The sequence below is a fragment of the Ambystoma mexicanum genome, chromosome 7q (genome assembly GCF_040938575.1).
Source record: "Ambystoma mexicanum isolate Mex_15411 chromosome 7q, UKY_AmexF1_1, whole genome shotgun sequence".
NCBI classification, from domain to species: domain Eukaryota; kingdom Metazoa; phylum Chordata; class Amphibia; order Caudata; family Ambystomatidae; genus Ambystoma; species Ambystoma mexicanum.
The window spans coordinates 711775354-711789806 of NC_090941.1; the positions used below are offsets into that span (position 1 = coordinate 711775354).

Sequence of the window (14453 nt, forward strand, 5' to 3'; positions counted from 1 at the left end):
ATTATAGGTTAACTTTTCATACTTTCAGACTTGTTCAGCACTTTGGCTCTTAAAGTCCTCACTTACAAGAAAATGCAGCTTCTCTCCGTGCAAGTGTCACTCTCACCATCCAAGCACTTCAGTCCCACCAAGTTGAAAATGGGCAGGTGAAGCGTGACTGAGTAATTATCGGCCCATTAACTGTCATCCTTAAGTTAACATGTTTTGAAAGACAAGCTTTCCAATATACAACAAAAGAAAGTAAGTGACATTGAAGTACGATGTTCATTTTCATTGCAATATTTATGATGTTTTTACTTCATGTATATTGAAGGCTTACTTACAAGTTGCATTAAGTCAAGAAACTTTATTGTTAGGAAGATACCCAGATGGAATAATTAATTCTCCATCTACCTATTGATGTAATTGCTCAATGAAATGACTAATTCTGTATACAAGCTTTAAACAAACGCAGCCTGGATCTACTACAAAAGTATTTTTAAGTGAGGAACGATTTAGGATTTCTAGTAAAATAAATCACACACGCATATAACCACAGGATCAAAACAGAAAATATTGATAGATTAATCAATTTATTTCTGTGCCCATGTTTCCCCCATTCTAGTCACGTGCTGCTTTTATTGTGCAGGGAAAGGGAAGGAACAAGTTACTTACCTGTAACTGTTGTCCTCCAGCATGGATTCACATGCTCATGAATATTCCCCGTCGTCAGGCTGGGAATCCTCGGTAAAGAAAACATCAGTTTCAGTTTCGTTTCTGAACTGTCTTTCTACTAATAACCAATCACTGGTCGCTGGGTCATACTGCCCCCCAGCCAATGACTGCCCTCTACCTAAGCCCCTACTCTGGCAGCCATCTTCAGATTTGGTAGCACGTAAAGTGGCAGTAGGACCAAGAGAAGAGCCGCAGAGGGGTAGGCGGGAGGGTTTGCATGTGAATCCATGCCAGACACATGCTGGAGAACAACAGTTACAGGTAAGTAACTTGTTCCTTCTCCACCATGGGGTCTGGCATGGATTCACATGCTCATGAATAAAGAATACATAGCAGCACACACATGCACAACCATGGGAGGAGGCAAGGCTCAACATTAAGCATTTCAACATCTCAACATTAAGCATCCCTTACCTCCTCACCGGGCTCACCTTCAAGCGAACAAGTTGCGCAGCACTGCTTGGCTGACTCTGGACTCCTCCCTGGAATCCCGGTCAACGCAGTAGAATTTCGTGAAGGTGTGCGTCGACCTCCACGTAGCAGCCCTGCAGATATCCAGCAGGGGCACACCAGACAGGAATGCCGTAGTTGCAGCGATCGCTCTGGTCGAAGGGGCTCTCGGACGGCCAGGCAACGGTTGGTTTGCCAACCAGTGACAATGGGTGATGCAGCCGGAGAGCCACCTGGAAATGGAAGCCTTGGAGAGGGCCTTACCTTGGTCCACAGGGCCAAAGTTCACAAACAGCTGTGATGTCTTCCGAAAACCCTTTGTGCGGTCCACGTAGAACTTCAGCGCTCTAGCCACATTCAGCGAGTGCAAAGTCCTCTCAGCCGGCGACGAAGGCGACGGGAAGAAAACAGATAACACCAAGGGCTTGTTGAGATGGAAGTCCGACGGCACCTTGGGCATGAAGGAGGGGTGCGTCCCTAGCACGACCCTTGTTTCGTGGAATGTCAAGTACGGAGCCTTACAGGAGAGGGCCTGGATCTCTCCCACTCGTCGTGTGGAGGTGATGGCCACTAGAAACGCTGTCTTCCACGATAGGAATCTCAGAGGCGCCGAATGCAGAGGCTCGAACAGGAGACCCATGAGCCTAGTCAGCACCACATTGAGCTCCCACGCCGGGGCCGGAGACTTCACCCGCGGGAGCAAGCGGAAAAGTCCTTTCATGAACTCCTTAACCAGGCGATGCGACCACAGCGACGACCGCCCCGAGTTCTGGTGTAGAGGGAGACAGCCGCCATATGGATTTTGATAGAAGCGTGTGCCAGCCCCGCCTTGGCCAACGACAGCAAGTACGGCAGTATTTGAGGGGCCGTAATCCGTAGAAGGTTTATCTTCTGTGCACGGCACCAGACAGTGAACCTCTTCCATTTATGTCTGCAGCACTTAAGAGTCGAAGAAGCCCTGGCCTTGGCAAGTACCTCCTTGTAGTCCGCTGGGATCTCGTATCCTCCAAACTCTAGCGCTGCAGGAGCCAGGCCTGCAGGTTCAGCGGCCCCGGGTCGTGGTGCAGAATCGTGCCTCCTTCATGGTGAGAAGATCTGCGTCTGCCGGAAGCTTGACTGGAGGGGACGCTGACATGTCCAGAAAGTCCGGGTACCATATCTGCCTCATCCTGCACCGGTACCGTCTAGTTGACAGATGAGTCGCAGAAGCAACGGCAGCGGTGGGAACACGGAGGAACAGGCCGTACCAAGGGAATGAGAACGCATCCCCCATGCTCCCTGGCTGGGGAAACCTGCTGGCGAATCTCTGGCACTTGGTGTTCGTCGCTGTCGCTAACAGATCGATCTGGAGATTGCCCCATCGTCGAAACAGTAGGTTCCCCTGATCCTGCCAAAGCTCCCACTCATGGCAAGAGTGCAGCTCCCTGTTGAGTGAGTTGGCGACAGTGTTCTTCACTCCTGCCAGATGAAACGGAACCAGGAACATCCTCTGGGCGACGGCCCAGTGCCATAGATCCTGCGCCTCCTTGGAGAGAGCTCGGGATGTGGTTCCCCCCTGCTTCCGAATGTAAAACATTGTGGTGGTGTTGTTAGTGAAGACCCGCACCACCTTGCCATTCAGGGATGGAAGGAATGACTTTAGGGCCCAAAACATGGGCCGGAGTTCCAGGACATTGATGTGCAACCGGGCATCCTGCAATGGCACCAAGCAGGACTTTGCATACTTTATCGAGAACCCCAGTTCCGTGAGCAGGCGGACGGTCCTCGCTGTGTGTTCGACGGCGAGTTCCCTTGACTTCGCTCAGATGAGCCAATCGTCCAGATAGGGGTAGACGTGGATCCCCTGCAGGCGCAGCCACGCCGCCTCCGATGCCAGGCACTTGGTGAAGACCCTTGAGGCCGACTTCAAGCCAAAAGGAAGGGCCTTGAATAAATAGTGCTGCCCTTGGACCACGAAGCGCAGAAACTTTTGAATCCCCTTGTGTATGGGGATGTGGAAGTAAGAATCCTCCAAGTCCAGCGACAACAGGAAATCTCCTTCCTCCAGCTGTCCCAGGACGTGCTGACCATCCGGAACTTCTGGGATTTGATGTATTTGTTGAGGCGGCGGAGATCTAATATGGGTCGCCAACCGCCAGTCTTCTTTCGGACGAGGAAGTACTGAGAGTATACTCCAGAGCCTATTGTGCCCTTTTTCAGCATTGCTCGTACCTCTAGAAGCAGTTGCGGGACATGGTTTTCTTTCCTGGCTACAGGTGGAAAACGGGGACACTTCCTTTGGAACTCCAGGGTGGGTCTGTGGGCCAGGGCATCCAGCACCCAACCATCGGTGGAGATGGACTTCCACACGTCGATGAAGTTTGCCAGCCGCCCTCCCACCGGGGTGCTCGTGTTGGGGCCCGATGTCACTGCTGGTTCAGTCCTGCTTTGCAAAAGCCGTACCACCTTGGGCCACTTGGAGACTATGACGATTTCCTCTGGCCTTGCTGCGGCCTCTGTAGGCCTCTTGGGACGAAGAACGGGCCGATTGACGGTACGAAGAAGAGCCGCCACTGAACACTTTGAAGGCACCCTGGGACTTGCCTCCGTAGGACCGAAAGGACGGCCGTCATTACTAGAGTGTGCCCAAGGAAGGGGCCGTCTCGGAGTCTGCCTTGATGGCCTGCAGTGACTCGTCCACCGTCTTGTTGAACAAGTTGTCCCCGTCGAAGGGCATGTCCAATACCCTCGCCTGGACGTCCTGACGGAAGTGGGTTGCCCTGAGCCAACCACGATGGCAAAGGCAAACGCCATTGCCCATCTGGCGGAACCCGGTGTCGGCGATGTCCTTGGCCACGTGATTGCATGGTCCGAAGCCACCTTGCCTTCTTGCAGGATTTCAAGGGCCTCTGCCCTATTGCCGTCTGGAAGGAAGTCCAGGAGAGGGGCGATTTTAAACCAGAGCTCCATGTCGTAGCGGGTCACGATGGCGAGAGCGTTGGCCGCCTTAATGGTCGTCACCGCCGACGAGATGTCCCGTCGTCCCATGGCGTCTAGCTTCTTTCCCTCGCCTGGGAAGTGGACGTCGATGCCGCCGACCCTGAAGATTTCTTCCAGGTCGCCGTCGAGACCACTGAGTATCTGTTACATCATCAGCATTGATGCAGGAGGGAACAGAAGCAAGTATGGGCATTGTGTGCAATTCTTCTTCTCCAACAATGTTCGTTGTGAATAGTTCTTACAGCAGCACCCGTTAAAACACTAGAATCTTTGAAGAGGTCAGCAAAGTGTCTAGGCCAGTTCTCGGCGGCCTGGATTGCTAAACATGTGGCAAGATTATTGTGCCTCTGCACAGTGCTCAAAAGACTCCAGAGCAGACATCAATTGCCTGTGTACCATATGCTCCCCGCTTGTTTGCATGGGGTGATGAACAAATGGGATTTTTCAAAGGTAGCACTGGGAGGCCGCGTTCCAGAGCTCCCAAAATTATGTAGATTGGTACAGCCCCCACGCTCCACTTCCCTAGGCCTCCGATTCCCAATTCATCTGTGATGGGAATAGAGGCGAAAACAAAACACGTAGATCAGATCACTTTCGATTTTGAGAACGTAGGTTGTACCTTATCGCTCCAGGTACTGTGTGATCAATGAACAGTGGAGATGCACTTCCAGATGCAGACTCAGTGTTAGCCTGGGATGCAGCAAGTGATGAACCAGGCTTTATGTCAGCCTGTGATGATGCAGGTTCATCTGCGCAAAGTTGGGGCACATTCAGCCCTTTCTCCTCTTTGCCAATCTTTTCAGACTTTTTCTCCGGCTCAGGCAGTATTTGTAGCAGAGAACTGGCGATGGTGTCTTTCGAATAAAGGGCGGCTGTTTCTTTCTTTTCGTCTGGGTCAGGCAGTTCTTTTAACGGAAATGGAGGGTGGCATGGATCCACGCCTTACGACCATCCACACGGACTGCAGTCTGCGTTGCCAGGAGAATTTGATACGGGCCCCTCCACCTGGGTGCGAGTGAAGACTTCCTCTCAAAGTTTTCATCAGCACCCAGTCTCCCGGCTGCAGACAATGCCCCGGGCCTGTGTATCTGACAGGAAGAGCCTCCTGCACCTGCTGATGAATTAAACAGAGTTTCTGCGTTAATAGGTTACAATGAGTGCTGAGCAAAGGGTATTCTACTTCACTTATGCGCCTAGGCTGTGGTGCGCACCAAACATTCGCAGGTCTCCCCATTACAATCTCATATGGGGAGAGTCCAGTCCTTTCTTGCACAGACGTGCGCATGCACAACAAAGCTGAGGGCAGCGCGTCCGGCCATTTCAACTGACTCCCTGAACAGATCTTACTTATTTTATTTTTTAAGATGCCGTTTTGGCGCTCAACAAGACCGGCACTCATCGGGTGCCTGGCGGAATGGAATCGTTTATCAATCTGAAGGCCTGCACAAATCTATAATATCACGGCAGCAACAAAATGCGGGCCGTTGTCTGACCATATGACCCGTGGCAGGCTGAATCTAGAGAAATATTCCTTTAGCATCACTTTTGCTGTGCTCATTGCTGTGCAGTCCTTAGGCGGGTATGCTTCCACCCATTTACTGAATGCACAGACTACCACCAGGATGTATTTTAGTTTCTCACATCTTTCCATTTCTATGAAATCAAAATGGATGAGTTCAAGGGGCATAGAGGGGGGCCAAAACTGCCTGTTGGAGTAGTTGTTCCTTTTCCAATATTATGTTGCAAACAGGTCATACAATACTGGACTAGCCTTTCAGCTGTTTTTCTAATGTGTGGATTCTGCCATACTGTAGCCAGATGTGTCATGCGATGCCTTGGATATTGGCGTTTATGGCGACGTTGGAGTCGTTACCGCACTTCCTGATTTCCAACACGCTTCAAACTACGTACATGCAGTGGTCTAGTTCTTTCACGTCGGATGTACGTAGTACTATTTAAGTACGCCTCCTCTTGACACTGCGCGTTGCAACCTTTCGGTCAGCTGTGTTTTTCCTCTGCTGCCGTTGTTGCGCTACGCTTTGTTCCGGTTCCTTTTTTCGTGTTTTCTTTCTCTCTCTCTCAGCCCGTTCTCCATTCTGTTCATGCTACTCTTCCTTGCATGGATCTTATACGGGTTTTCTTTCCTAGCGGCCTCGCCGCATTTACTTCCACTTTCTATCCTGCTGCCTATTAGTTTGGATTTTGTGGTTGTCCGTACTCCAACTCAACCGCAACTCAAACGTCTCTGTTTCCTGTGTCCACATTGGGACGAACACTCTGCTTCCAACTGAATCCTGCATCTTCCAATCCTGCTGCCACATTTCCGAGGGTTTTTTTGCCACATTGGGCTTTTTCCCCTAATTCGTCCCTCCCGGGGGCGGGGGGTCCTCAGAGAGGTGCTCTCTAGTAGCCTTCACTGTGGCTTCCTCTCGAGTGAGACTCAAACTTCAAAACAAAAAGGAGAAGGACTACAAATCTCATCGATCCTTGAGCCCAGTGGAAGAGGACATAATTTCCTCAGGTGAGGAGGTGGAGGAGGGAAAGTGGGACGTTCAGCCTCAAGGCGCTGTACACAATTTAGGCAATTTCTTTGGTAAATCAGATGTGCCCATGTGTACAGCGCCTGTCTGAAGAAATCACTAAGGTACCATTATAGACAAAGGCTATAAACAAATAGGCATTTTCAGAATTGACCGCTTGCTGTGCCCTTATTGATTCTATCTACCTGATAATGTCTTGCACTTCCGAGTACATAAGAGTTCTTGAAGTATAACTGAAATGCGAATCAACTTAGCAATAGAAAGTAAAATATATAAGGACAAATAAGTTGGATCTAAAGAACAGAAAGTGATATATTATAATATTGAACATTGATATATCTAAGATGCACATTACATAATGTGATATAGGTCTGGAAATATTAAGAAGTATGTGGCAAAATTACAAAGACGATTCGTGATGAAGCTGGTTTTTAATACACGTTCCTGTATTTTTGTCTAGATACTCTGGCTAATACAAATCATTTCTTGTGAAAAATACGACATCTCACTTCAGTTGTCTTCATTGTGTCCTGATTTGGACCACAAACTGTCCAGGGTACAACAGCCGACATCTATCATCTTGCGGTCGTACATACCTAAGGCTGGAAACAGAGTCATCCCTGTCGACACATTTCTCATAGGGTCTTCCTTGATAAACCAGAGATAAATGCCTATTATTGGAAGTCACCTTGTTTTACTAACACCACTTTAAATTAATAATGGTTTTTAGTGAATTTTGACAATTGCCAACAGACTCATTTGAATGCCTTGAAATACAGTGTTTCATTTATTGTTGTTATATGTTGTTATACACACTGTCTGTATAAGTATTGGACCCGTGGTGGGCCCTGTTGTTTTAGCATATATCAGAAAAATAAAATTGAATATATATATTTTTTCTATATACCAGTCTTCACCCATATCTTGTGATATATGTTCTCACACAAGATTTTGACTCACAGTTGCCTCATGTCAGTTTAAATTTCCAGCCCAGATGTGTGACATCAATAGGTAGCTTGTTGTGGGTCCCCCCCTTTTGTTCTTGCATATTTTCATTTCTTCACTAACAGGTTTTGACGGCGTAAAAAAATCGCTGCACGACATATGGTGCCACCTCTTGTCTCCCTCTTTTTATCTCTTTTTGCCGAAACCCAGGAAAAGAAAACATCTCTGCATACAATTCATCAAGTTCATCTTTAAACTCAAATAGCCTGTCTATGTGCTCTTTTATTTCTGCCTCACTTTCCCTCATACGTGAAAAAGCATTCAAATCCCGCAACCTCTGTGGTGCTTCCATACCAATTAATTGTTTCATTTTATTCATAAGATACTCTCCCATGCTTTCTAACAGTACCTGTTTTTCACCAAGCTTCTTATAGTCATACATTGCACTCAGCGTGGTTCCCTCGTCATTTCCTTCAATATACGTTTCTGCCCATTCTTTAAGTTCTTCTCTCCTCTTCCTGCTAACCGTACTACGGGTTACTCTGGCGCTTCCTCTCTGTGCAGGCCCGCCTCTGCAGAGCTGCCTTTTCCGATAGCTGCAAATTCATGCTCTGTCGGTGGAGTGGGAAATGGGATCACATGCTCAGGGGGAAATGGTGCAGTTGGAACAACAGGAATGGGGGTGGCAACTGAGGTGGAGCAATGGGTACTGGTGCAATTATGTCAATCTTGCTTTGAGGGCGTTCTTGTCTTTTTTCATTCAAAATCTTATTTATTGTTCATCTGATGCATGCAACTCTTGTTGTGGATATATTTTTTGTATGCCTAATTGGATGCTCCTATACCCTCTTCTAATATCCTCATCCCATTTTAGCTCTTCCAGTTCCATTGCTTTCTCTGTGCTTGATTTGTGCCTTCGCGCATGTTTCTCTCTACTTTTTAAATGGAGGTTAGCTTCCTTCCTCCAGTCTCTTATGACGTTAAATGTCGCGGGGCGTGCTTTCTTGCGCAGCAGAACTGATTCCAAATGCTCTATTTGGGGCATCTCAAATGTACTGTCTTTCGGCCACTGCAAATCTTCTACATGTCTGGTCTGCCTATGCCAAAGTTCATTAAACATTATTGCTCCTATTCCATATTTCACATACATCTCAAACGCTGGCGACCCTACGGGTGGCGCAGCCTGGCCAGTTTCCAAAGATTGTCTACCGCAGTGGAAAAATCCCACTAGACAGGAAGACAATTTCCCAGGCATGTTTGATCTTATTCGTACCTTACCCTGGCTGTTTGATCTTGCAAGAGCAACTCTAAACCAATATCAGGGCTCTTAAGAATCAGGGCACGACTCACCTGATCAATCAGCTCATCTCTCAAGACGCAATTCGTCCGTATACAGACGCAACCAAGGATCGTTGTGACTGAGTATCTGGCTCAATCTGCCTCGCTTCGGGCCCCTCGCCTTCTTGCTCTCTGGCCGCTGCACGTTGATCAGGGACCGGTTGTGTACAGATCTGCAAAGGAGTCTCATCACTTTCACAGGGGCGCCCCGAACACCTCTCGATCCCAGCTCGACGGCCTTGTCCTCAATTCGTTTTCACCTTCTTCAATTTCAACGTACACGATGGAGCAAATGGGGGAGGATCCCTATTCGGGCACCATTTTTTGCTAGGCCCTGAAGACCCTCACGCATGGAAACAAGGCACAATCACCATACACAAACTGATACGACAGACATGAGGTTCAATTCCCAAAATCTAGGGTTTATTGCAAAGCAAATATTCTCAGTCGGCCGACTGGATCTCACGTCTCGCAACGTGTGTCACCCAGACCTTGTGAGACACAAGAGAGTGAGCATTCTACAACAATATCATATATACAAAAAAACAATCGTACAATCTGTTTGTGACACATCAAAAACCGCCCATAATGTATCTTCTTGAGCTAGGGTTCGGTAATTGACAATTATGACAAATATGACACATATGACACGTTTCTCTCTTAATCTATATTACTTGGTTTAGCAACAGTTGCAATTTGCAGTGAGCAGACATGGTTCTTTGTTATGGAGAACATAAAGCACTTGTTTAGCGAGCAAACTGTGTTCGTAGGAGAGACACATTCCAAAGCATGCTATCTTCTAGTTTCTATTCGTGAACTAGTGGTCAGCCTGATCTAAGAGGGCCCGAACGGGGGGCCGTTAGGAAAGTATAATTCAGGACTTTAACGGCCTGTTTCTACAGTTTCAGCGAAACCAGCTGGCACCTGGCTTGGTGATTAAATGCCTCTCTGCTCGCCTTCAAGGACTTGTGAGGGAGGAAAACAATGTATTTCTGTACTGGTTGGCATTTCTGTCTGGGCCGGTCTCACAACATGTAACTTGTGGCCTTGCTTCGTGTAAGAGCAGAACAAAATGAAATACATTTTGCAAAGCGTTTGAACAGAAAGGCAAGGAAAAGCAAATGGCGGATCTTGCGGGCACAAAATGAACGCTCTATAGTTATGCTGACGATTCTGTATTTGGCGAGGCAGGGCATATGATGCGATTGGTTTTTGGCCAACATAATATACCATCTATGCTTTGGTAGGGTACTTTCTAGACTCACACACTGAGCTCTATCAACCCTCTATGTTGGTATTTTAAGCCGTCTACCTTGACCAGTGCAAAGAGGGCATTGGAAACATTTTATTGATGGCAAGCACATCCCCTCCCCCACCTCAAAACAATGTCCTACCATGCTCCAATACAATACACTCTACTTAGTCACCAGCTCAGTCTTTACTTTAACATCTTTAGGTAGGGCAAACACTCATGTACATACCAAGTCCCCTCAGAGTATGTCACTGCAAAGAAGTGAGTCCTGGAACGGATTATACAGCATTGTATGTTTTATAGCTCTATTCCTTGGTGGTGGTTTCCTAAATTTTGCTCTCTGGCATTAAGAGCACACACATATTGTAACTTGTTTACTTTATGTCTGATTACCAATAACATGTTGTGACACTGAAAATAATTAACAGAACTGATACTCAAGTTGGACTGCTAAAAAAGAAACCTAATTAGCTAATTATGTTGCCTTGTGACAATGGAGCATCCCACTCAAAATCAAGGTATTAAAAGTACCCATTGACTGCCCATCTATGTGGGGCACTGATAGACTGGGGCATGGCACATGAATATATACAATTATTTGTGTATTTCTGTCCAATGTTATGTTACAGTATTGTCTTTATGCAGGCTTGTCGTGCAATATTGTACTTTGAACAGAGGTTGATCACATTGAACATATATGGACAACATGTTGCTTGAGGGAAGAAAATTGTAAATTCTCTTACTCAAATATATTATTTAAGAAACTACTTGACAGAAGAGGAGTTGAGCATTGTATATTTGAATGAACCAGATCTCATCGACCATTTGAATGTTTGATTACTTTGAAAACACATTTCAGTTTCAGCAACCATCACTATTTCTTTCTGATTATCCACGCTATACTGTAGGGCAGTATATGGATTATCGTAAGCAATTCGCCAATCCAGCTAAACACAGACTGGGCAAGGGCAGCACAATAAAGATGACTCATGAATGCTTGCACTTCCTTGCTTCCTATGCCATGATCACAAATAAATATAAGTTTGGCAAAAGCATGTACTAGTTTGCAAAAGTAAAAAATCACTTACCAAGAAATAAAGGAATGAAAGGTTTGTTGCTGCTGCACTTTTAACACGGCTGTCTTTTTTCTCAAACATTTTCAAAGTCTCAACTGCCTAGAGACAAATTGCAAAGTAAAATTATTTCCATTCCAAACATTTAGCAAAATAGTGCTATGCACTGTCAAGGAAGTGACAAAGGGGCAGAATTGGACAGCACTTTGATTGGTTCACAAAGCATATTATTACCAAAATGTCAACTAGCTATTTGCAGCTTTGTGAGATATTTCGGCAGAATGCCGATTTGACCTTTTTGGGCAATTAACTTATTAAAAGAGCAAATGAACATAAATGTATTTATAAAACGGTTATTTCAACTCTACATCTTTTAAAAGAAATGTTACTGAACATATTTAAGCTATCGAAAAATCAAGTGAAATGAGCAAAAAAGAAAAGCCGCAAGAGGGAGATGGAACCAAATGAGTTAGATACCAGAAGAGCAGCATTGAGCGAATCTCTAAACCATTTCTGCAGTTTTAAGAAAACAATTGCCAGTTTTTAAAACTGTGCTACTAAATGCTCGAGGGAAACCTGAACAGGTATGAGATCTTTCAGTTTCAAGTTTACTCGTTTGTGTTTCCTAACGTGTCAACCTTCTGTACTTAAAGTTGTATCGAAACCAGTACCTACAAAATGGTGCAGAAAACCTTTATTCTATTTTTCATTACTTCAGACCAGTACCATAAATGTAAATAGACGAGAATAATCAATTTTGACTAGTCAAAAGAAATATTCGATTCTATATGTTTGGACCTTGCTTTTTTAGCCAATCTGCTAACTTTTGCACTTTTGGACAAAACAACCTGTGTCAAAGACAATTTTAATAGTTGAGGCAGTGAGGTGGAAGGTGAATTCCCAATGATCAAACTGCCAATTGTTAATGACATTCCTTTACAACTTAACCCATTTGGAAGTCATCTTTATAACCTACCTCTTTATACTTACAACATGAGAAGGAAAAAGAAAAAGAAGCAATGGTGAAAGGAAAACAAAGATTATAATTTAAAAGCAATAAGCATTTTAATATGAGCCAATTTAAAACAATAAAACAAATTCAAATGAGATGGTCAAGTGATTCACAGTAATTTTTCACCTCTCATCCGCCATTATAAATCTCAATGGATTCTTACAAAATATAAAAAAAGTCCTACACATTAGTAACTTATTTACCTTTAGCCCATCAATCCCCTTTCTTTCGTACACCTAAGTGGTCAATTACTTTGTTGGGGAAGGAACAAATGATGTTCCGGAGCAGCAAACAGAATACGAGCAGATGTGTGTTCTCGTCCCGCACCTTGGCCTACCATATCCTCTCCCCTTCACCTGACTTCTGCTTGCCCTTAAACTCGTAAATTCCTTTTTACTTTTGGCACAGACAGTGGTGTGTCAGCACTATATATTTGCTATAACAGATTGGGAGAGGAGGAAGATAATCATGGAGAGGTGAATATGTGCCATGGTTCAGGCCATGCCCCTACTTCTCCACAGCCACTATCTTCAGGTATTGGAGGCCCATATTGCAACATTTCACTGGGAGTATCTGCCATTAGCCTTAGGAGTAAATCAGATATTTCAGGTGCGACCTACCACGCTGTGTGGATTGGGGCTACCCTCCCTTATCTCACTGTCATATTACCCATTGGTTTTAAGGTAGTCAGCTGCCGAAGTGGGACAAGTTTACTTTATTGGGCTATGTAATAGCTCTGAGAAGCATTACATATGTATTTTTCTTGCTTCTCCGTTACTCTTGCTTCATTTTATTAACCTTTCTGATGGTATTAGATATTCTAACATTTAGCCTCCAATTCTGGTTCAGTGCATATGGAGAGAAAATATTCATACTGTAGAAAAACAAGCATTGGTAAAGCTAAAGGTTTTGCCTTTCGTTTATTGAAATTTCATTTATAGGCAAGCATGCAGCACATAATTGGGCCCTACCTAACAAGTTATTAATGGAAAAGTTCAGAAAATGTCTGCAAGTCAATGTTTGCAGACATTTTCATTAGTAACAGACAAAGGGAATTGACTTATGATATATTTTATTTATAGTGCGCCCATTCACAAGTGTTTCAAAGTGCGACTAGGCAAGGGAGGGACAAAGGGGGACAAGACAACGATCTTACTAGGCCAAGTGACATTGAGATCACACAAGTGCAGGGCAGAGGAAAGGGAAAGGTGCAGAGGGAAGCAGAGGGGGAGAAGTACATGACATAGGATCAAAACATAAGAAAAACGAGAAGTGCAGCAACAGGTGGCAGTGCAAGTTAAGTGCAGTATGACAAGTGATAGTGCAGGTAGGGGGACAGTAGGGTTGCAGATACAGCCCCAAGTGCAGGGTTGTCAGGAGACAGTGCAGGTGTGCAGCCGGGAGGATAGGGACCTAGGCCCGTGGTTCAGAGGGTGTCCAGGTAACCAGTGCAGTATCAGATAGGTGATCAGCAGGGAAGGAGAGAGGCAGAAAGAAGCAAAGAGGAAGGTCTTGAGCTGCTTCCAGAACCAGAGGTGGACACGCTCAAGTTTCAGAGAGGCAGGTAGGCTGTTCCAGAGGGAGGCACCCGCAGAGGAGAGAGATATGCCGCCGACTTGTTTCTTGGAGAAACGCCTGACCCTCAAGGAGTTGGAGGTGGAGGAGCGAAGGACTCGAGTGGGAAGATACTTCAGAAGAGAAAGCTGGAGATATTTTGGTCCCAGGCCCCACAAGGCCTTGTGGACAATGCAGAGGGTCTTGAATCTGATCCTTGCAGCCACTGGGAGCCAATGGAGAGATTTTAGCGCTGGAGAGATACTTTCCCTGCGCTTGAGGCCAAGGACAAGTCTTGCAGTCCTGTTCTGGATGAGTTGCAGAGGCCGGAGGGTAGTGGCAGGCAGATTTAAAAAGAGACTATTACAATAGTCAAGCCTAGAGAGAACCAGGGCTCTAGAGACAGTGAACTTATGGGGGAAGGAGAGGCGAGGGAAAATACCCCTGAGGAGGTGCAATTGGTAGTTTGACTTCTTAGAGACGTCGGAGGTTTGAGGCGAGAAGGAGAGAGTAGAGTTGAAGATAACCCAAAAGTTCCTAGCCTCGCAAGTGGGAGCTGGGGGAAGGCCAAGCGAGGCCGGACAGAGTGAGGGGAA

At 45.9% G+C, this 14453-nt stretch overlaps 1 protein-coding gene across 4 annotated transcripts in view; it reads right to left on the reverse strand.

Moving 5' to 3' along the window:
- IFT88 (intraflagellar transport 88) overlaps positions 1 to 14453 on the reverse strand; it is a 2010164-nt gene that overhangs the window by 1159080 nt on the left and 836631 nt on the right. For all 4 annotated transcript variants that reach the window (XM_069640006.1, XM_069640003.1, XM_069640005.1 and 1 more), the window contains one exon: positions 11307 to 11393. In XM_069640006.1, the coding sequence (XP_069496107.1) occupies positions 11307 to 11393 (87 nt within the window). The remainder of the gene's footprint in view (positions 1 to 11306; positions 11394 to 14453) is intronic.